The sequence below is a fragment of the Rhinopithecus roxellana genome, chromosome 8, assembly GCF_007565055.1.
Source record: "Rhinopithecus roxellana isolate Shanxi Qingling chromosome 8, ASM756505v1, whole genome shotgun sequence".
NCBI classification, from domain to species: Eukaryota; Metazoa; Chordata; class Mammalia; order Primates; family Cercopithecidae; genus Rhinopithecus; species Rhinopithecus roxellana.
Genome location: NC_044556.1, coordinates 15,203,043 through 15,226,802, shown reverse-complemented (window position 1 = coordinate 15,226,802; position 23,760 = coordinate 15,203,043). Strand labels below are relative to the sequence as shown.

General features: G+C 53.0%; 1 protein-coding gene across 1 annotated transcript; it reads left to right on the top strand.

Moving 5' to 3' along the window:
• Positions 1 to 9,851: 9,851 nt before the first annotated feature.
• Positions 9,852 to 17,634, top strand: S1PR2 (sphingosine-1-phosphate receptor 2). Its single transcript, XM_030935926.1, has 2 exons — positions 9,852 to 9,977; positions 16,138 to 17,634. Exon 2 carries the CDS (start codon positions 16,180 to 16,182, stop codon positions 17,239 to 17,241), a length of 1,062 nt encoding a protein of 353 aa, XP_030791786.1. The 5' UTR covers positions 9,852 to 9,977; positions 16,138 to 16,179; the 3' UTR covers positions 17,242 to 17,634.
• The last annotated feature ends 6,126 nt before the right edge of the window (positions 17,635 to 23,760 follow it).

The window sequence follows — 23,760 nt, the reverse complement described above, 5'->3', positions numbered from 1 at the left end:
CAAAAAGATAAAAAATAAAAATAAATAAATTGCTTCTCGGCCTTTTGGCCAAGATGAAGAAAACAAACAAACACACAAACAAATAATAAGGCTGGTGTGAGGATTTTTTAAACAGAAGTATTGCTTTTTTTGTGCAATTTAGATACAATAAAAATCTTCCTGGTTGGGCGTGGTGGCTCATGCCTGTGATCCCAGAACTTTGGGAGGCTGAGGTGGGTGGATCATAAGGTCACGAGTTCAAGACCAGCCTGGCCAAGATGGTGACACCCCCATCTCTACTAAAAATACAAAAATTAGCCAGGCGTGGTGGTGGTGGACACCTGTAATCCCAGCTACTCAGGAGACTGAGGCAGAAGAATCGCTTGAACCCGGGAGGCAGAGGTTGCTTTGGATCGCGTCACTGCACACTAGCCTGGGCAACAGAGCAAGACTCCGTCTCAAAAAAAAAGAAGAAAATCTTCCCTTTTTAGCATACAGTTGTGCACATTTCAACAAACATATGTAGTCACATAACCAAAACCACAATCAAGATGCAGAATGGTTCCATTGCCCTCCCCGCAAAAAAATAATTCCCCCATCCCCCCCAACTTTTTTTTTTTTTTTTTTTAAGACATGGTCTCACTCTGTTGCTCAGGCTGGAGTGCAGTGGTGCGATCATAGGTGACAGTAGTGTCAAACTGCTGGGCTCAGGCAATCCTTCTGCTTCAGCCTCCAGAATAGCTAGCACAGGCACGTGCCACTGTACCTGGCTGTTTTTTTTCTTTTTTTTTTTTTTGTAGAGACTGGGTTTCGCTCTGTAGCCCAGGATGGTGTTGAACTCCTGCATTCAAGTGATTCTCTCACCTCAGCCTCTGAAAGTGCTGGGATTACAGACATGAGCCACTGCACCCGGCCCCACCATGCCCTTTTGCAGTCAACCTCTCCTGTCCCAATATTTCACCGTCCCTATAGTTTTTCTTTTCCTAGAACATTATGGAAATAGAGTCATACAGTATTCGACCTTTGCGTTGAACTTCTTTCCCTCATCCTAATGCATTTGAGAGTTCTCCATGTGAGTGGCTCCAGTGGCGCAATCGGTTAGCGCGCGGTACTTATAAGAGAGTTCTCCATGTGGCTAGGTATCACTAATTCCTTATTTCTGACTTTTTTTTTTTGAGATGGAGTTTCATATGTTCTTGTCACCCAGTCTGGAGTGCAGTGGTGCAATCTTGGCTCACTGCAACCTCCACCTCCTGGGTTCAAACAATTCTCCTGCCTCAGCCTTCTGAGTAGCTGAGATTACAGGTGCGTACCACCACACCCAGCTAATTTTTTCATTTTTAGTAGAGATGGGGTTTCGCCATGTTGGCCAGGCTAGTCTTGAACTCCTGACCTCAGGTGACCCACCTGCCTCAGCCTCCCAAAGTGCTGAGATTACAGGCATGGTCTTCCTTTGTGAGGACAGACTGCAGTTTCTCTCTCCTTTCTCTAGCTGAGGGAAATGCTGTGAGCTATTGAGGGTGAGTCAATATTTGTAAAACACTTAGGGCAGTAACTGGCACATTATACACATGTCAGCTGTCATGAGCTTGCTGGGGTGGGAGGGTCTTGCTGAGAAGTTAGCCGTTTTGAGGTTCCCCTTTCCCCTAATTGTTCATCCTGCCTTCAGCGGGAAGAGAGCCCACTCCTTCCCCCAGTTTGAAGGGCCAAGACTGCTTCTGGTGCAGACGTGGCAGAGGCTGGCCTCCAGTGGGAGCCTCCCCACCCCATCACTGAAGCTGAAAGTGGGCTCTGAGCCCATGGAGGAGATGAGGCTGCCGCAATTCCCTTGCCTGCCAAGATCAGCATCTGGGAAGCTTCTCTGTAGCCTGGGGCCCCTTCCCCCAGCGCTGGGGTGATGATGAGAAAGTTGGGATCCATCTCAGACACTTCCCAGGCAGTTCCTCCTGCCAGAGATGAGAGCCAGGGGGGTGGGGGGACAGTGGAGGCCCAGGGAGGATGGAGAACAGGCCTGGGCCTCATGTATTTCAGGGCCATGATGGGCAACCACAAGATCTGGTGTCAAGGGCTTGGGCCTCCTGGATTTGGGGGAGTTCACAATATCTGGGGTGAAGGTGGGAATGGGGGTCAGAGGGCATCCCTTCTCCTGGATTATGGAGAACATTCCACATCTCACTGTTGACCAGTGTAGTCCTGGGTGGTAACCATTGCCTGTTTGTTCCTACCTGCTGGGGCAGAGATGGGGATGGTGGCATAGGAGTGGGGTGGAGACTCCGAATGAACAAGAGGACAGAGAACCAGGGCTGCTGGATTTAGAGGAGCTGGATGGCTCTAGTTCAAATCTCACCTCTCCTGTGTGCCTCAGTTTTCTTCTTTTCTTTTTTTTTTTTTTTTGAAACAGAGTCTCACTCTGTCACCCAGGCTGGAGTACAGTGGCATAATCTTGGCTCAGTGCAACCTCTGCCTCCCAGGTTCAAGCGGTTCTTGTGCCTCAGCCTCTCAAGTAGCTGGGGTTACATGCGCGCATCACCATACCTGGCTAATTTTTGTATTTTTAGTTAGAGATGGGGTTTTCCCATGTCGGCCAGACTGGTCTTCAACTCCTGACCTCAGGTGATCCGCCTACCTTGGTCTCCCAAAGTGCTGGGATTACAGGCGTTCGCCACCACGCCCAGTCAACTTTCCTCATCTTTAAAATGGGATTGGCCGGGCGCAGTGGCTCACACCTGTAAGAGCGTGAGCCACTTTGGGAGGCTGAGGCTGTCACTTCAGGTCAGGAGTTTGAGATCAGCCTGGCCAATTTTAGTGGTAAAATCCCGTCTCCACTAAAAATATAAAAATTAGCTAGGCATGGTGGCGCGCTCCTATAATCCCAGCTACTTGGGAGGCTGAGGCAGGAGGATCGCTTGAACCCAGGAGGCAGAGGTTGCAGTGAGCCAAGATCATGCCACTGCCACTCCAGCCTGGGTGACAGAACAAGACTCCATCTCAAAAAAAAAAAAAAAAAAAAAAAAAGACCAGGCACAGGCACGGTGGCTTACGCCTGTAATCCCAGCACTTTGGGAGGCCGAGGTGGGCAGATCAGCTGAGGTCAGGAGTTCTAGAGCAGCCTGGCTAACAGTGAAACCCCGTTTCTACTAAAAATACAAAAAATTACTCAGGCGTGGTGGTGAGCGCCTGTAATCCCAGCTACTCAGGAGGCTAAAGCAGGAGAATCCCTTGAACCTGGAAGGTGGAGGTTGCAGTGAGCCGAGATCGTGCCACTGCACTCCAGCCTGAGTGATAGAGCGAGATTCCATCTCAAAAAACAAACAAAAAAATGATGATTATCATAGTACCCACTTCCTTGGGTTGTGAGGACTCACAGCACCACATCTAGCACACAGTCGGTGGCTATGTGTGTTAGCCATTATTGTCACTGACCCTATAATTAGTGGAAGCTAGTTCAAGCCTCTTCCTTCTCCTCTATTTCCCCTGCTGGGAGTTCTGCAAGAAAAGGGCCCTGTTTCCTTCCTCCTCCACTGTTCTCTCACTCAGGCCTCCCCCACCACCGGGGTCGGCCAAGCTCTCCTCCTGACCCCCGCAAGACCATCAGGAAGTCCAGGCCTCCAGCGTTTTCCAGTCCTCTGTACCGCTCCCTTGGCTGACCTGGCGAAGACATTGTGTTGAACCAGAAGTGGGAGGGAGGCGGAAGTTGCATGTCGGTGTGTCTGTGTGTCCCCGGGGACATCACCTTTGTCTGGGAGCCACAGTTCCCCTGGCAGACGGCCACACATGTCTGCATCCTTTACATCACCCCCATGCCCCAACCCCCCAGGTCCCAGGGGAGACTGCAAATTGCTGAGCCAGCCCAGGCATATGAGGGCGGTCACTTCCTCCCCAGTCTTCAGGTCCCCACGCAAGACTGAGATTTCCGCTCTGATAGCTCTCAGACGAGGAGAAAACCTAATTTTCTTCATGCTTCCTCCTCTGCGGGTTGAACACCTGGTTTCTAGAGTGTTCAGGCAACACTTCTCACTTGGGAGAGGAGGCAGTGAGGTTTTGCTAAGGTCCCAGTAGACCCCAAGATATGGCCCAGAAGCCGGTAGACCCTGAAATCGAGCTCAGGAAAGGGAGCAAAGTCTAGAATTGACTAGTCACTTTCTGACTTTCTTTGTATCCCCCCTTCAAAGCCCCATCACCCTGTGTTAGAATTGTCTGGTTTCGGCCAGGCACAGTGCCTCTCCTGTAATCCCAGCACTTTGGGAGGCCGAGGCGGGTGGATAGCCTGAAGTCAGGAGGAGTTCAAGACCAGCCTGGCCAACATGGTGAAACCCCGTCTCTAATAAAAATACAAAACTTAGCCGGTCGTGGTGGTGTGCAGCTGTAATCCCAGATACTTGGGAGGCTGAGGCAGGAGAATTGCTTGAACCTGGGAGTCAGAAGTTGCAGTGAGCCGAGATCTTGCCAGTGCACTCCAGTCTGGGCGATAGAAGGAGACTCTGTCTCAAAATAAATAAATAAATAAATAAATAAATAAATAAATAAATAAAAATAATTGTCTGGTTTCTTCTCTGTCTCCTCCATCAGACTGTCAGCTTTGGATGGCAGCGACCAATTAGGCATCACCAGGCTTAGCATAGAGCCATTACATGTTGTGTTACACACAGACATATGTGGCATGCCTATATATAACATTAATATGTTGATTTTTTTTTTTTTTTTTTTTTTTTGAGATGGGCTCTTACTATATTGCCTGGGCTGGTCTCAAATTCCTGGCCTCAAGCAATCCTCCTGCCTCTGCCTCCCAAAGTGCTAGGATTACAGTTGTGAGTTATCGTGCTTGGCCTGTTGATTTTTTTTTTTTTTCCAGACAGTGTCTTGCTCTGTCAACTAGGCTGGAGTGCAGCAGTGTGATTTCAGCTAACTTCAGCCTCCACCTCCCAGGCTCAAGTGATCCTCGCACCCCAGCCTCATGAGTAGCTGGAACTACAGGCACACACAACCATGCTTGGCTATGTTTAATTTTTTGTTTTTTCTTTTGTAGAGACGAAGTCTCACTATATTGCACAGGCTAATCTCAAGCTCCTGGGCACAACTGGTCTTCCTGCCTTGGCCTCTCAAAGTGCTGGGATTATAGACATGAGCCACTAGGCATGACTGATTTTTAAAATTTATATATATATATATATATATATATATATTTTTTTTTTTTTCAGACGGAGTCTCGGTCTGTTGCCCAGGCTGGAGTACAGTGGCACGATCTCGGCTCACTGCAAGCTCTGCCTACTGGGTTCACAACATTCTCCTGCCTCACCCTCCTGAGTAGCTGGGACTACAGGCGCCCGCTACGACGCCCGGCTAATTTTTTGTATTTTTAGTAGAGACAGGATTTCACCATGCTAGCCAGGATGGTCTCGATCTCCTGACCTTGTGATCCGCCTGCCTCGGCCTCCCAAAATGCTAGGATTACAGGTGTTAGCCACTGTGCCTGGCCAATTTTTTTAACATACTTTTTGAGATGGAGTTTCACTCTGTTGCCCAGGCTGGAGTGCAGTGGCACGATCTTGGCTCACTGTAACCTCCACCTCCCAGATTCAAGCAATTCTCCTGCCCCAGCCTCCAGAGTGGCTGTGACTATAGGCACCTGCCACTACACCTGGTTCATTTTTTTTTTTTTTTTTTTTTTGAGATGCAGTCTCGCTCTATTGCCCAGACTGGAATGCAGCGGCAGGATCTTGGCTCACCGCAACCTCTGCCTCTTGGGTTCAAGTGATTCTACTGCCTCGGCCTCCCAAGTAGTTGGGACTACGGGTGTGCACCATTGCTCCCAGTTAAATTTTGTATTTATTTATTTATTTTTTGAGATGGAGTCTCGCTCTGTCACCCAGGCTAGAGTGCAGTGGCGTGATCTCGGCTCACTGCAAGCTCCGCCTCCCGGGTTCACGCCATTCTCCTGCCTCAGCCTCCCGAGTAACTGGGACTACAGGCGCCCGCCACCTCGCCCAGCTAGTTTTTTTGTATTTTTTTAGTAGAGACGGGGTTTCACCGTGTTAGCCAGGATGGTCTCGATCTCCTGACCTCGTGATCCGCCCATCTCGGCCTCCCAAAGTGCTGGGATTACAGGCTTGAGCCACCGCGCCCGGCCAGTTTTTTGTGTTTTTAATAGAGACGGGATTTTACCGTGTTAGCCAGGATGGTCTCATCTCCTGACCTCATGATCTGCCCGACTCGGCCTCCCAAAGTGCTGGAATTACAGGTGTGAGCCACCGCACTCAGCCAATTTTTGTATTTTTAATACAGAATGGATTTCACCATGTTGGCCAGGCTGGTCTTGAACTCCTGACCTCGTGATCCGCCTGCCTTGGCCTCCCAATAATTTTTCTATTTTTAATAGAGATGGGGTTTCACCATATTGGTCAGCCTGGTTTTGAACTGCTGAACTCAGGTGATTCCCTTGCCTCGACCTCTTTGTACATTTTTTTGAATTGCTATTAGAAGCTAAAGATTTCAAACAGCCGGCTGGGCACAGTGGTTTAGGCCTGTAATCCCAGCACTTTGGGAGTCTGAGGCAGGCGGATCACTTGAGATCAGGAGTTTGAGACCAGCCTGGCCAACATGGAGATACCTCGTCTCAAAAACAAACAAACAAACAAACAAAAACAGCCCTCCAGGGTATATCATGAAAAGCTGTTTCTTCTTACCTCATTTCCCTACCCACAGTTCCTCTCCCTAAGAGTAACTGTTGTGACTAGGGTCTGGTGCCTTCTGCCAGAGACAGAGTGTGTGTCACAGGCAAATGTGTGTGTATTTATATAGTTCTTATAAATACACCCAGAAATGCAATTCATACTGGTCTACACTGTACTTTTTCAACTTAATATGTGGAAGACCATTTCCCATCAGTACACACAAGACTACTCCATTTATTTATTTAGTTTTATTTATTTATTTAAAATGGAATATTGCTCTGTCACCCAGGCTGGAGTGCAATAGCATGATCTCGGCGCACTGCCACCTCTATCTCCAGGGTTCAAGCAATTCTCCTGCCTTAGTCTCCCAAGTAGCTGGGACTCCAGGCACACACTACCATTCCTGGCTAATTTTCGTACTTTTATTAGAGATGGGGTTTGCCATGTTGGCCAGCCTGGTCTTGAACTGCTGACCTCAGGTGATCCACCTGCCTTTGCCTCCCAAAGTGCTGGGATTACAGGTATAAGCCATCGCACCCAGCCTCTTTATTTTTATTTTATTTTATTTTATTTTATTTTTTGAGATGGAGTCCTGCTCTGTTGCCCAAGCTGAAGTCCAATGGAGCCATCTTGGCTCACTGCAACCTCTGTCTCCCGGGTTCAAGCAATTTTCCTGCCTCAGCCTCCTGAGTAGCTGGGATTACAGGTGCCCGCCACCATGCCTGACTAATTTTCTGTATTTTTAGTAGAGAAGGGGTTTTGCCATATTGGCCAGACTGGTCTCGAACTTCTGACCTCAAATGATCCACCCACATTGGAGTCCCAGAATGCTGGGATTACAGGCGTGAGCCACCAGGGCCAGTCAATTTTTGTATTTTTTGTAGAGATGGGGTTTCACCATGTTGCCCAGGCTGATCTAGAACTCCTGGGCTCAAGCAATTCACCCATCTTGGCTTCCCAAAGTGTTGGGATTACAGTCGTGAGCCACCGTGCCTGGCCAGATTATGTTTATAACATATAATGTGTACATTTTCACAAATGGTACCCTCATAAAAAGCCAAATCTCCCACCTGAACATAAGATCCATTGGGTTGGCTGGGCACGGTTGCTCATGCCTGTAATCCCAGCACTTTGGGAGGCTGAGGTGGGCAGACCACAAGTTCAGGAGATCGAGACCATCCTGGCCAACATGGTGAACCCCTATCTCTACTAAAAATACAAAAAGTGGCCGGGCGCGGTGGCTCAAACCTGTAATCCCAGCACTTTGGGAGGCCGAGACGGGTGGATCACGAGGTCAGGAGATCGAGACCATCCTGGCTAACCCGGTGAAACCCCGTCTCTACTAAAAAAATACAAAAAAACTAGCTGGGCGAGGTGGCGGGCGCCTGTAGTCCCAGTTACTTTGGAGGCTGAGGCAGGAGAATGGCGTAAACCCGGGAGGCGGAGCTTGCAGTGAGCTGAGATCCGGCCACTGCACTCCAGCCTGGGCGACAGAGCGAGACTCCGTCTCAAAAAAAAAAAAAAAAGAAAAATACAAAAATTAGCTGGGCATGGTGGCACATGCCTGTAATCCCAGCTAGCTACTCAAGAGGCTGAGGCAGGAGAATCTCGTGAACCCAGAAGGCAGAGGCTTCAGTGAGCTGAGATAGTGCCACTGCACTCCAGCCTGGCGACAGAGCTAGACTCTGTCTCAAAAAAAAAAAAAAAAAATCCATTGGATGAGTTTTTCCTTTTTTTTTTTGTTCACTGCTGTGCCCAGTAGGTGCATAAAAAATATTTGTTGCTGGGTGCTGTGGTTTACACCTGTAATCCCAGCACTTGGGGAGGTCGAGGCAGGTGGATCACTTGAAGTCAAGAGTTTGAGACCAGCCTGGTCAATGTGGTAAAACCCTGTCTTTACTAAAAATACAAAAAATCAGCTGGGCGTGGTGGCACGCGCCTGTATTTCCAGCTACTCGAGAGGCTGAGGCACAGGAATAGCTTCAACCTGGGAGGCAGAGGCTGCAGTGAGCTGAGATGACACCACTGCACTCCAGCCTGGGAGACAAAGGGAGACTCTGTCTCAAACAAAAAAATTTGTTGAGGGAATGAGGGGCTCTCCTTTCCTGTTGTCAAACTGCTGGTTACACACACACACACATGTACACAAACATCATTCGATGAAGGTGTAGTGTGCATCATTTCTACAGTCAGGCACACAGAAACGCCCAGGAATGAGTGAAAATTGGAAAACTGGATAGAAGACTGGGCCGGATGCCGGAAGGCAGGCACAAACTGGGCCTTGCTGGTGCCCCCTGCCAGAGGGGACAGTGATCTACAGAAGCAGGAAAGACTGTGGAGTGTCCCGGGTCCCCCAGGGGAGAGAGGGCAGCACCTGAATTCTGGAGTCCTATCAAGGGAGAGACTGGCCGGGCTCAGTGGCTCGCACCTGTCATTCCAGCACTTTGGGAGGCCGAGGCAGGAGGATTGCTTGAACGCAACAGTTCAAGACCAGCTTGGGCAACATAGCGAGACCCCCACCTCTACAAAAAACTGCAAAAAATTAGCCAGGTGTGATGGCGTACCTGTAGTCCCAGCTACTCTGGAGGCTGAGGCAGGAGGTTGAGGCTCCCGTGAGCTATGATTGAGCCACTGCACTATGGCCTGGGTGACAGAGCGAGACCCTGTCTCAAAAAAGAAAAAAAAAAAAAAAAAGGAGAGACCAATTTTGTCTTTGGGACAAGACATCGCACTTAGTAGGAATTTCATTATTTGTTGGGTGGACATACAGTAGGCACTTAATGCCTATTTGCCGCGTTGACAACTAGTAGGTACTTCCAAGGCTCTTTGTTGAGTAAATAAAGGTGACTTCGTGTTTTCTTCTAAGTCCAGGGTCCCAGGGGTGAGCCCAGAGGTAACCTGGAGTTGAAGACAGCTGTTTCAGGTTGAGGCCACCTGGCCGAGAGTACTGTGACGTCACTAGGCTGCGTGACGTTTCCCGCCAGCCGGTTCTCACGGGTGGGGGCTGGGAGGGGCAAAGGGAGAGGTGGGGGGGCGGACAAAGGGGCCCTCCGTGCAGCTCCTGTCGGCCCCAGCATGCGTCCCGGCCAGCCAGCAGGCCACATCTGGAATTCATTGCAGCCGCCGCCGGAAAGGGGAGGAGAGGAGGGCGGGGCGAGCGGGGGGCAGAGGCGGCGGCGGCTCACCCCGCCCCCCCACTGTCCCTCGTCCCAGCCCCGGGACGTAGCCGAGCCCGGCGGGCAACCCCAGCCCCAGCCGCGGCCGCCCTGGGGACGCAGACGCCAAGGCCCCTCCGGCCAGGGCCGGGAGCCGGGCCGGCCTAGCCAGGTGAGCGCGCGTGAAGACAAGGAAACAGAAAGGGCGGGCCCTGGTCCCCTGAGGTCTCGGGATCCGAGCTAGGGGGCCTCGATCGGGGGGCTGGGGCGCGCACGCGCCGCCTGGGTTCCTGCTGCACGAAGCGGGTGGTCACCGTGCGCCCTCTCCAAGAGTCCAGGCAGCCCCCACTGCCTCGGCCGCGAACCCCCAGACTGTGCTCCCCGCCTTTCTCAGCGGCAGGAAGTTGGCGCCGGGGAGAAGGCGGAATCCGAGTGCTTTCGACTGGAGTCTTTGGGGGAGGCAGGACGCTGTGCCCGGGAACCAGGGTCTTGGGGAGTGTGTTTGGGGGAGGGGTGCAGCACCCCTCCTGGCTCAGCAGAGCGAGGGCAAAAGGATGTGCGCGCCGTGGAGCCTCCAAGCCAAGGGGCGGCACCCATGGGGAGGGCGATCGCACGTCGGGCTTTCTGCCTCGGTTTCCCCAAGTTGTTTGCCTCCTCCGGTTCCCCCGCGGGGGCGTGGCTTTGTTTTGAAAGGAAAGAAAAAGTGACTGCTTGGCTCAAGCGCCTCCTCTTTCAACTCCGGCTCAGGGATGGGTCGTGGGTGAAGGCGCGCGTGGCGCGGACCCCGCGTGGCCCCTGGCCGGGCGGAGCATCGGAACTCGCCCCCTTCTCCGGCACGGGTTGACTCACCCGGGGATTTCCACCCCCTCTGTCTCTGTCCTTGTCAGATGCTCCGGGCGCCACGCGCTGAGCCCACCGTCCCCCGCGTGGGGCGATTCGGGCAGGCGCGGAACTCGCGGTGCAGCTGCTGCTACGATCTGGTCCCCCACCCCCAGTCTTCCCAGAATCTCGAGGCGGGACCCCTGGCGGGATGGAGAGGAGTCCTTCCAGTCCCGTTTGGAGAGGTTGGGGTGGTCTCGTAGCGGTGGCGGGGCGGGGGGGGGGGGGGGGGCGGGAGAGGAGGCGTGGCTCCAGCGCAAGCGAGTGTGGATACCGCGCATTCCTAGGCCAGATAAGGAAGCCGAGAGTGCGGGTCAGCGCGGGGGCGGGTCCTGCTGCCATCTCCATGGAGACACGCTGGGCTTTGCCTGGTTGATGGTGGGCGGTGGGGGCGCTGCCCGGGGACCAGAGGTGTCTCCAGGCTCCTTCGTTGCTGTTTGGGTCTGGGCTGAACTTAGGAGATTCCACCCTTGGGAACCCACTAGGGTCTCCTTTGTTCGTTGGTTCATTCATTCATTCATTTGCCCATTCCACACGTTTTCTGAGTGTTTTCTTTGTGCCAGGCATCCCTGTAGGGGCTGATAGCTGACTTGCTCCCTGGCCTTACCCATTGACTGTCTAGGTGGAAGCCAGACAGAAAAGGAGAAATATCATGATAGTTTCCCATAGTGGCAAGCGCTGCGCAGATAATAAAACAAGATTCTGTGATTAGAAAAGGCTTGGAGACAGCTGCTATTGTAGACTGGAGGTCAGGGGAGTCCCCTCTGAGGAAGTGACCTTTAAATAGAAACCCGAAAGATGGGGAGACAGTCATTCGAAGATTTGGGGAAAGGCCAGACGCGGTGGCTCACGCCTGTAATCCCAGCAGTTTCGGAGGCTTTGGCAGGTGGATCACCTGAAGTCAGAAGTTCCAGACCAGCCTGGCCAACATGGTGAAACCCCATCTCTACTAAAAATACAAAAATTAGCTGGGTGTGATGGTGGGTGCCTATAACCCCAGCTACTCAGGAGGCTGAGGCAGAAGGATCGCTTGAACTCAGGAGGCAGAGGTTGCGGTGAGCTGAGATCACACCACTGCACTCCAGCCTGGGCAACAGACTTGAGTGTCTGTCTCAAAAAGAATTGAGGGAAAGTGTGCCCCAAAAAGAACAGCAGGGGCAAAGGCTTGCAGGTAGGGGTGGGGGTAGCATGGAGGAGGCTTAGTATGGTTGGAGTGGAATGGCCCTGGGGGAGAGTGGGAGGAGGTTTGTGGGCAAGGGCCACGCTACTTGGGCTATAGGGAGCCATGGGAGGATTTGGAGTTGGAGAGTGACATGGAGTTATGAGTTTAAAAGCTCCCCCTGGCTGCTTGGTAGAGAATGGCAGGGTAGAGGGTCCTGACAACCACAGGGAAACCAAAAAGTAGGGTGGCTACCATGGGCTCCATGGGTGACCAGGGGGAACTGCAACCACAGGGCCTGCCTCTCTGGAACTGGGAGTGGGTGGAGAGGAGCTTAGAAGCCCTTGAGGCTTCCTCCATCCTTCCCCTCTCCTAATCTCCAGCCAAACAGTCATCTGAGTCTATCTCTCTTCCCTTCCTTCCAAACCCCATCACTTGTCCCTCCTGTTCCATTTCAGGCCTGGACATTCTATGTGAGCCCAGTGGCCTCTTTCTGAGCTTCTGAGAGGGAGTCAGGAAGGACTTGGCGAAGGTGACTAGGAGGCTCTGTGTCCTTCTCAAAACCTGGTAACCTAACGCAGGCAGGGGACACAGGCTAGGCCACAATCCACCGAGGGGGTGACTCTTCCGCCAGCCCCAACCTCAGTGCCCTGCTTCCTCTTTCTGGGAGGTGTCAACCACCTAAGTGCTCGCCTCAGTAAAGTCCTAGTGGTTAAGATGAGGCTTGGATAGAATGTGGGCCTCAGTTTCCCCTTCTCTAGGAGAGCTGCCTCTCCCTCTGTGAACGCCTTAACCTCCCTGGGCTGCAGAAGGTGAGAGTGCAGAGCCCCCAGTCTTCCTCTCAGGGAAGAAGAAAGACTGTAAAACAGGTCAGTCCCTGGGATGCAAGGGCTGAACACATTTCATTTCATTTTGTTTTGAGACAGAGTCTTGCTCTGTCACCCAGGCTGGAGTGCAATGGCTGTGATCTCGGCTCACTGCAACCTCTGCCTCCCGGGTTCACGTGATTTTCCTGCTTCAGTCACCCGAGTAGCTGGGATTATAGGCGCGCACCACCACGCCCGGCTAATTTATTTTTTGTGTGTTTTGAATAGAGTGGGGCGTTTCACCATATTGGCCAGGCTGGTCTCGAACTCATGACCTCAGGTGATAGGCCTGCCTTGGCTTCCCAGAGTGCTGGGATTACAGGAATGAGCCACCACACCCAGCCTGAATATATTTCTTATTTCTCCAGGAAGCCACAGTAAATCTCTTGGTGAGCAGCAGAGGGGGCGGCTGCACTGCACAGTGTTCTTCCCAGGCCTGGAAAGGGACCTTGATTCTCACTTATGAACCCCAGGAGGGGCCCAGCAGGCCAGGGCAGCCTGGGGGCGTCTGGTCGGGGTGACCCAGCGGTCAGGCTGCGGTTCAAACTCCCCCTAGGGACGTCCACATAGCATTAACTCTATCCTTGGAAAGCCCGAGCTCCCGTCGCCTGTAAAGGATCCCATCAGTAGAGCTGGCCATAGAGCGCCCCCAACTGGACCAATCAGAGGCTGAAGATGGAAAGCGCGGGCCAATAGGCAAATCGCTCAGTGCCCTTGGATTGAAAATGAGCCAATCAGGGCGTGGACTGTTGCTGGCCCGTCAGCTGTGTGTGATCCTGCCGCAGCCTGGGCCCAAGCCTGCCTGGGACTGGCTGCAGCGTGCAGAGGGCATCAAGATGCCTGGGGCTCCGTCCAGCAAAGGAACAAGGGGCCTCTGTGTGGCTATCTGGGAGGGGCAGCAGTCCCCGGGGACGTGCACAAGCCCTTGTCTGTTCCCAAACTAGGACGGATGTCCCTCCGCCCTGGGGGAGCAGCTGCCTCTGTCCAGCCAGGGGTCAGGATGCCCCTTGGAGGGGGTGGCCAGGGACTGAGATGGCTGGGTGACTCCGGAAGCCTCCATCACTCCTGGGCTCAGGAGAACTGGCCTAACCAGACTTTTCTGGAACGGTGCACACAGTCTTTGCCAGACGTGTTTCTAGGGACCTGGGGAGGACTCCCCCTTACTCTCCCCGCTTCCTCCCGTTTGGCTACGGGCTGGAACTTCCTCTCCCTTCATGAAAGGCATACACTGCACTGGCTCCTCTGACACCCCCCTAACCCTACCCCCAAGCTGGGGGAAGGCCATGGTGTCTGCCTCTCATCCTCTCTGCCCAAGAGCGCCTCTCCCCGCCCCCTCCCCCCACGGGTCAGTTTTCCTTGGTGGGTGGCGGTTCTGCCCCCTCCCCCCACGGCTCAGTTTTCCTTGGTGGGTGGCGGTGGGGGGGGATGGGAGGGGTTGGGGTGGAGGGATGGGAGGGGGTGGGGGGGTGACTCAGGCTTTCATGGAACAAATGCCTTACCCCCTCCCGGCGGGGCTGCACACCCCTCCACGACTCACATGACTTCAGCAAAGCTGCCCCATCCTCCCAGCCAGGACCTCCCAGATGGGGTCTCTCCCATCCTGACTCCCCCCACATCCCGCCTTCCTCACACCGGATGTGACTGCAGAGTGAGGACTCCACCCTGTTTGTTCCAGGGGCCTCACATCTGGATTTCATCCTGGCTGGGGAGGGGGTGCCAGCGCCCTGCCCATCCCCGCAGGACCTTCTGTCCCAGGGCAGAGCTAGATGGTGCTGATGAGAACAGGCTGTTGGCCATCTCCTCTGGTTGGCTTATATCCCTTCCCCTCCCAAAGGATTGGAGGAAAGAGGGGAGCTAATAACATTCGGCGGTATTTGTTGAGTGCTTACTATGAGCTAAACGTGCCTCATGCGTCATTTAAAAGGATTTTCCCATCACCCCCATGAAGTGGGCTTTCTTCTCTCCATTGCACAGATAAGGAGGTTCAGGCTGAGACAGCGTCTAGGAACTTGCCCAGTGTTTCAGAGGTGGAATGGGAGCAAACTCTGGATTGCCTCCAAGGTCTGTGTCCTTGAAGATGGTGTGACCTCTGCGATGTTTGAACCTCAGGGCTGCCTTGGTGTCTCCCCAAGACCTTATCTTGGGAACACTCGTGGCCTCAAGACTTAGACCCAGCCTGAAATCCAGCGTTAGTGCGTGGTAATGAATGAGCAGGGCATGGAGCTATCAGTGGTGAGATTCTCCCTGACCCAGGTCAGCATGAGGCCTCAGGCGCCTTTGTGTTCCAGAAAAGAGACAAAACCTCCAGGGCTTGCTCTCTGGGCAGGTGGACAAGGTTTCTGGAAGTCCACATTCTATTTTTCATGCTCTTTGGGGGAGCTTCTGTCCCTTTGAAAGCGTGTAGCTACTCAGGAGGCTGAAGTAGGAGGATCACTAGAGCCCAGGAGTTGAGTCGACTATGAGCTATGATCATGCCACTGCACTCCAGCCTGGGTGGCAGAGCAAGACCCTATCTCTAGAAACTAATAATGAAAATTAAAATAGGCAAGATGTCATGGTTCATGCCTGTAATCTCATTGCTTTGAGAGGCCAAGGAGAATTGCTTGAGGCCAGAAGTTCAGGACCAGCCTAGACAACACAGTGAGACCCAATCTCTACAAAAAAAAAAAAAAATTAGCCAGGCAGCCAGGCCCAGTGGCTCACACTGGTAATCCCAGCACTTTGAGAGGCCGAGGCAGGCGGATCACGAGGTCAAAAATTCGAGACCATCCTGGCCAACATGGTGAAACCCCGTTTCTATTAAAAATAAAAATAAAAAAAATTAGCTGGGTGTGGTGTGGTAGGTGCCTGTAATCCCAGCTACTCGGGAAGCTGAGGCAGGAGAATCACTTGAACCCAGGAGGAGGAGGTTGCAGTGAGCCAAGTGCGCCACAGCACTCCAGCCTGGGCAACAGAGCGAGACTCTGTCTCAAAAAAAAAAAAAAAAAATTAGCCAGGCATGGTGGCATGTGCTTGTAGCTGAAGCTGAGGTGGGAGGCTGAGGTGGGAGGATCACTTGAGCCCCGGAGTTCAAGGCAGCTGGGAGCTATGATTACGCCACTGCACTCCAGCCTGAATGACAGAGCAAGACCTTGTCTTTAAAATATAGATAAATAAAATAAATAAGAAAGAGTGTAGCCTAGGGCTTATAAGAGGCCGCAGAGCCAGTCTCTCTGGCCCTGCCGCTGGTTAAATTTGAGACTTTAGGAAAGTGAATTAACCTCTCTGGGTTTCCTATCTGTAAACGGGGATGATGATGATTCTGAATTCATGTGGCCCTTCCTCGAAGAGTAACAGAGCAAGAAATTGAATCTCAGCCCATCCGAGGCCAGAGCCCAGGTAGCAGCCATAGCTCTGACCTATTGTCTGTCTGTCTGTCTTCTCTGCAGTTCTGACAGCCCCATGGCCCCAGCAGGCCTCTGAGCCCCACCATGGGCAGCTTGTACTCGGAGTACCTGAACCCCAACAAGGTCCAGGAACACTATAATTATACCAAAGAGACGCTGGAAACACAGGAGACGACCTCCCGCCAGGTGGCCTCGGCCTTCATCGTCATTCTCTGTTGCGCCATCGTGGTGGAAAACCTTCTGGTACTCATTGCGGTAGCTCGAAACAGCAAGTTCCACTCGGCAATGTACCTGTTTCTGGGTAACCTGGCTGCCTCCGATCTGCTGGCAGGCATGGCCTTCGTAGCCAATACCTTGCTCTCCGGCTCTGTCACGCTGAGGCTGACGCCCGTGCAGTGGTTTGCCCGGGAGGGCTCTGCCTTCATCACGCTCTCCGCCTCTGTCTTCAGCCTCCTGGCCATCGCCATCGAGCGCCATGTGGCCATTGCCAAGGTCAAGCTGTACGGCAGCGACAAGAGCTGCCGCATGCTCCTGCTCATCGGGGCCTCGTGGCTCATCTCTCTGGTCCTCGGTGGCCTGCCCATCCTTGGCTGGAACTGCCTGGGCCATCTTGAGGCCTGCTCCACTGTCCTGCCTCTCTACGCGAAGCATTATGTGCTGTGCGTGGTGACCATCTTCTCCATCATCCTGTTGGCCATCGTGGCCCTGTACATACGCATCTACTGCGTGGTCCGCTCAAGCCACGCTGACGTGGCTGGCCCGCAGACCCTAGCCCTGCTCAAGACGGTCACCATCGTGCTAGGTGTCTTTATCGTCTGCTGGCTGCCCGCCTTCAGCATCCTCCTTCTGGACTATGCCTGTCCCGTCCACTCCTGCCCGATCCTCTACAAAGCCCACTACTTTTTCGCCTTCGCCACCCTGAATTCGCTGCTCAACCCCGTCATCTATACGTGGCGCAGCCGGGACTTGCGTCGGGAGGTGCTTCGGCCGCTGCAGTGCTGGCGGCCGGGGGTGGGGGTCCAAGGACGGAGGCGGGACGGGACCCCGGGCCACCACCTCCTGCCACTCCGCAGCTCCAGCTCCCTGGAGAGGGGCACGCACATGCCCACGTCGCCCACATTTCTGGAGGGCAACACGGTGGTCTGAGGTGGGGGTGGACCAACAACCAGGCCAAGGCAGAGGGGTTCATGGAGAGGCCACTGGGTGACCCCAGACAGAGACGTGGGGCTGCCGAGCCAGATGCCCCCGCCCCACAGACCTGGGTGATGTTGCAAATATTTCGCACCTGGAAAGGCCAGATAAGGCACTGACTAGTCACATAGCAGTGTTGCAGAGGGGTCCTGAGGGCCAGTCTGGTGGCTGGTGTGACCCCTTTAGAACTGGATCCTGGGGAGTCCAGGGCAGGGGACCTGTGAAGAGCCAGGGTGAGGGCAGGCAGCATTTAAGGGGAGGTCAGGGGAGGAGCGCTTTACTACCTGGTACAAAGAATTTTTTTTTTTTTTTTTTGAGACGGAGCCTTGCACTGTTTCCCAGGCTGGAGTACAGTGGCATGATCTCGGCTCACTGCAAGCTCTGCCTCCTGGGTTCACGCCATTCTCCTGCCTCAGCCTCCCAAGTAGCTGGGACTACAGGTGCCCGCCACCACACCTGGCTAATTTTTTGCACTTTTGGTAGAGACGGGGTTTCACCGTGTTAGCCAGGATGGTCTCAATCTCCTGACCTCGTGATCCACCTGCCTCAGCCTCCCAAAGTGCTGGGATTACAGGCGTGAGCCACCGTGTCCGGCCTTTTTCTTTTTCTTTTTTTTTTTTTTTTTTTTTTTTGAGGCAGAGTCTCGCTTTGTCGCCCGGACTGGAGTGCAGTGGCCAGATCTCAGCTCACTGCAAGCTCCGCCTCCCGAGTTTACGCCATTCTCCTGCCTCAGCCTCCCGAGTAGCTGGGACTACAGGCGCCCGCCACTTCGCCCGGCTAGTTTTTTTGTATTTTTAGTAGAGACGGGGTTTCACCGTGTTAGCCAGGATGGTCTTGATCTCCTGACCTCGTGATCCGCCCGTCTCGGCCTCCCAAAGTGCTGGGATTACAGGCTTGAGCCACCGCGCCCGGCCCTTTTTTTTTTTTTTTTTTTTGAGGTGAAGTCTCGCTCTGTTGCCCAGGCTAGAGTGCGGTGGTGCAGTCTCAGCTCACCACAACCTCCACCTCCGGGGTTCAAGCGATTCTCCTGCCTGAGCCTCCTGAATAGCTGGGATTACAGGTGCCTACCACCACACCCGGTTAATTTTTTTTTTTTTTGTATTTTTAGTAGAGACGGGGTTTCACCATGTGGGCCAGGCTGGTCTCGAACTCCTGACCTCATGATCCACCCGCCTTGGCCTCCCGAAGTGTGGGATTACAGGTGTGAGCCACCGCCCCTAGTGGTACAAAGAATTTCTACATTTTCTTCCCTGGCCTCCAGTCCTGCACCGATTTCTCCTTTTCGAATGTATTCCTCCTGCCACCTTCTCTGGGCAACTTCGTGCCACTTCGGAACCACTGTCCCAAGGAGCTAGAGGCCTCCTCTCTGACCCTCCAGAGCCCAAATCCACAGCTTCCCCAAATTTTATCAGCTGCCACTTGATGACTTCTCCTCTTCTCTCTGAGGCCCGGAAACCACGGCTGGAGGTGGGGAGGGGATAGCGACTGAGGTCCATTCCTCATTCTCAGACCTCATTGGTCAATTGCACTATTTGGGGCACAGAGGAATCACCAAAAGTGGGAAAAACCAGTGTGGGTGGCTGGGGAGGGCTTTGGGACTCTTGATGTGGGGTAGGGCGCAACTTGAGAAAAGTCTGGGGGCGATGTTTGCACAGACACCCTCCTTTCAAAAACAGCCACCCCCAGGCTATTTTTGGGTCCACACCTGCAGCCCCAGCTAAAGTACCAGGTCTCCTGAGCAAGGCAGAGAGAAGCCTTGAGCCTGAACCCTGCTGTGTCTTCTTTCAAATTTTTTTTTTTTTTTGACATGGTTTCAAGATTTTTGTTTTGTTTTGTTTTTGAGACAGAGTCTACTCTGTCACCCAGACTGGAGTGGCAGTGGTTCAATCTCCGTTTGCTGCCACCTCCACCTCCTGGGTTCAAGCACTTCTCCTGCTTTAGCCTCCTGAGTAGCTGGGACTACAGGCGCCTGCCACCACGCCTGGGTAATTTTTGTATTTTTAGTAGAGACAGGGTTTCACTATGTTGGCCAGGCTGGTTTCAAACTCCTGACCTCAAGTGATCTGCCCGCCTCGCCCTCCCAGAGTGCTGGGATTACAGGTATGAGCCACTGTGCCCGGCCTTCTTCTTTCAAGTTATATTGAATGGAGCATGGGGGTGGCAGTGGCTAGGGACATTTCTTGGGCACACTCTCCCCTAACCTGCCCCAGAAGGATTTCACAAAAACCTGTGGATAATGGAAGGGATGTTACGGTACAAACGTATATTTATGTGTGTGTGTGTGTGTGTGCGCGCGCGCGCATAGGCGTGATGTCTGTGACCCCCCTCTCCCCATTGTATTTCCCCAGAATGAATGCTGTCCTGTCTTCTCATGTCTGTGTTGAAGCTGCCAAAGTTGGGGAGCTCTGGGCCTGCCCAGACCCCTTTGGAATTGCTGGCCCATCCCCCCACTGGAGAGCTGGGGTGCAGCTCACCTTGAGGAAGGAAACCTCATGCCTCAGAGTAATTTCTTGTGAATGCGAAGCCTGGGGGAGCAGGTCTTTGGGGGGCAAGGAGCCAGTCAGGGGCTTGTTTCCTCTCATAGAGCTCCCCAGACGTGCCCCCGCAATGCCTGAAACCCAGACCTAGGCCAATAAACGGTTCAGTTTCTCTTTCTGGTGGTTGGTGTGTCTTTTCAGGGAGCACTTTCCCCCAGGAGCGCCCCATGGCTGGGCTGGATGGAACGGGAGGGGGGCTGCTGCCTGAGTTACTCATCCTTTGCCAACCTTCCCATTCTGTGCCCCTGACACCCTTAACCCGGCCTGAGCCAGGAGAAAACAGAGGTCAACTGGGATCTTTCTCAGGGGCAACTCTCCTGCCCCTCCCGGGGATTAACTAGGCCTGGGATCTCCCTGCTTTCCCTGAAAGAGACAGCCTGGTGGGTGGTGGGAGGCTCCTATATCCTTCCAATTGTATGTGCCTCCCCGGGAGCTGGAGAGATGGTTTGAGGAGGGTACAAAGAACCCAGATACCTACTCTTAGACTCGGTGTTCCCAAAAGTAATGGCTGATCTCCACGAAGCACTTTCCAGGCATAAAGACTTGACTGCTCAAGAGGTAGAAGTTACTATAAACTCTTATGGAGGTGTGAGTTCAGAGAGATCAAGCAAACTGCTCAGAGACACAGCACTAGTCGGGGTAGCGCCTGTCTGGGTTTGAACCCAAGCAGACTGACTCCAGACCACACTGGATCCACCACTGGGCTAGAGAGAGGCCACTCAGCTGAGTGCAGTGGCTCACTCCTATAATTCCAGCACTTCGGGAGGCTGAGGTGGGTGGATCACTTGAGATCAGGAGTTTGAGACCAGCCTGGCCAACATGGTGAAATCCCGGATCTGCAAAAAATACAAAAATTAGCTGGGTGTGGTGGCGGGCGCCTGTAGTCCCAGCTACTCGGGAGGCTGAGGCAAGAGAATTGCTTGAACCCGGGAGGTGGAGGTTGCAGTGAGCCGAGATCACGGCACTGCACTCCAGCCTGGGCAACAGAGCGGAACAAAAAAAGAGAGAGAGAGGCCACTCAGCCCCCTCTTTGCCATGGAAGGAGGAGTCACGAAGTTCATCAAGAACCAGGAGAAGCCAAGACAGGATGCAGCCTGGAGTGGGTCCCTCGGTGGGCTCACTGGTGACATCCTCTTTTGTCTGCAGGCAGCTGGCTCAGTGACTCCTTTGAAGACAGGTCTAGAGTTTTTGTTTTTTTTTTTTTTTTTTTTTTTTTTTTTTGAGGCGGAGTCTCGCTCTGTCACCCGGACTGGAGTGTAGTGGCCAGATCTCAGCTCACTGCAAGCTCCGCCTCCTGGGTTTACGCCATTCTCCTGCCTCAGCCTCCCGAGTAGCTGGGACTACAGGCGCCCGCCACCTCGCCCGGCTAGTTTTTGTATTTTTAGTAGAGACGGGGTTTCACCGTGTTAGCCAGGATGGTCTCGATCTCCTGACCTCGTGATCCGCCCGTCTCGGCCTCCCAAAGTGCTGGGATTACAGGCTTGAGCCACCGCGCCCGGCCTGTTTTTATTTTTGAGACAAGGTCTTGCTCTGTTGCCTAGGCTGTAGTGCAGTTGGTGTCACCATGGTTCACTTCAGCCTCCCAAGTAGCTGGCACCACAGACATGCACCATCATGCCTGGCTAATTTTTGAATTTTTATTTATTTATTTTTGTAGAGGGGGGTCTCCCTATATTGCCCAGGCTGGTCTGGAAATCCTGGGCAAGCGATCCTCCTGCCTCCACCTTGGCCTCCCAAAGTGCTGGGATTTCAGGCATGAACAGATGGGGGACCCTAGGCCCCCAAGCTGGAGCCCCACACGGCAACACCAGCTCAAAGACTAGGACAGCCAGTGAGAAAGAAGGCAGACCGCAGAGGCTGAGGGCCTGCAACCCCCATCGGAATTCCCCTTCTCTAGCAGTTGAGACAACAACCTCTGTTTGGAAACCTGAACCCTAGATGGGATTGGGGGTGGGGTGGGGGAAAAAGGCACAGGCCAGGCCAGAGCCAATAGATTTTCCCCAGGTACCCACAGGGTTCTCTATCTCCCCCTTCAGAACTCTGCTCAAATGCCACCTCCTCAGAGAGGCCCTCCCTAGCTACCTCCTTCCTCCTCACTTGGTTATCACCTGGCAGTATATGATTAAGTTGGTGCAAAAGTCATTGTGGTGTTTGCCATTACCTTTAATGGCAAAAATTGCCATGGCTTTTGCCATTTCTTTTAATGGCAAAAGTCGCAATGACTTTTTTTTTTTTTGAGACGGAGTCTCGCTCTGTCGTCCAGGCTGGAGTGCAGTGGCGCGATCTCGGCTCACTGCAAACTCCGCCTCCTGGGTTCATGCCATTCTCCTGCCTCAGCCTCCTGAGTAGCTGGGACTACAGGTACCCGCCAGCACGTCCAGCTCATTTTTTTGTAGTTTTTAGCAGAGACGGGGTTTCACCGTGTTAGCCAGGATGGTCTCTATCTCCTGACTTCGTGATCCAGCCGCCTCGGCCTCTCAAAGTGCTGGGATTACAGGCTTGAGCCACTGCGCCCGGCCTATGCAATGACTTTTAATGGCAAAAACTGCAATGACTTTAGCACCAACCCAATATATATCAATTTATCTATGTCTACCCCCATTAAAATACAAGCACCATGAATATAAGACTGCACCTGCCTTATTTACTAATGTATCTCCAGCGTTTTTCTTTTCTTTTTTTTTTTTTGAGACAGAGTCTCGCTCTGTCGCCCAGGCTGGAGTGCAGTGGCCGGATCTCAGCTCACTGCAAGCTCCGCCTCCCGGGTTTACGCCATTCTCCTGCCTCAGCCTCCCTAGTAGCTGGGACTACAGGCATCTGCCACCATGCCCGGCTAGTTTTTTGTATTTTTTTAGTAGAGACGGAGTTTCACCGTGTTAGTCAGGATGGTCTCGATCTCCTAACCTCATGATCCGCCCGTCTCGGCCTCCCAAAGTGCTGGGATTACAGGCTTGAGCCACCGCGCCCAGCGCGTTTTGTTTTTTTTTGAGACAAGGTCTCACTCTGTTACCCAGGCTTGAGTGCAGCGGTGCAATCACAGCTCACTGCAGCCTCAACCTCATGGGTTCATGGGCTCAGATGATCCTTCCACCTCAGCCTTCCTAGTAGCTGGCATTATAAGCCTGCTAATTTTCTTGTTTTGTAGAGACATGGTTCTGCCGTGTTGCCCAGGCTGGTCTTGAACTCCTGGGCTTAAGAGATCCGCCCACCTCAACCTCCCAAAGTGCTGAGATTACAGGTGTGAACCTCCTTGCCTGGCAATTTATAGCTCTCTAGCATCTTTTTTTTTTTTTTTTTTTTTTTTTTTTTTTTTTTTTTTTTGATACAGGGTCTGGCTCTGTCGCTCAGGCTGGAGTGCAGTGGCGTAATCACAGCTCACTGTAGCCTTGCCCTCCTGGGCTCAAGCCATCCTCCCACCTCAATCTCCCAAAGAGGTGGAACCATACGTATGTGCCAACACACTGGCCTACTTTTTTGTATTGTTTGTAGAGACAGGGTTTCACCATGTTGCCCAGGTTGGTCTCAAATTCCTGGGCTCAGTGCTCCGCCCACCTCAGCCTTCCAAAGTGCTGGGATTACAGGCACATGAGTCACCATGCCCGGCTATCTCTAACATCTTAAACACTACTTGGCATGTTCCCACCCCAGGGCCTTTGCACCTGCTGTTCCCGCTGCCTGGAATGCCTACACACAGTAGGTCCTCAATAAATGCTTGTTGAATAAATAAAGCAAAAGCAAATGATGGTCATGTCAGTGAGTGTTAAGTGCTAGGAAGAAAATAAAATAGGGCCAGACACGGTGGCTCATGCCTATAATTCCAGCATTTTGGGAGGCTGAGGCGGGCGGATCACTTGAGGTCAGGAGTTTGAAACCAGCCTGGCCAGCATGGTGAAACCTCATCTCTACTAAAAATACAAAATTAGCCAGGTGTGGCAGT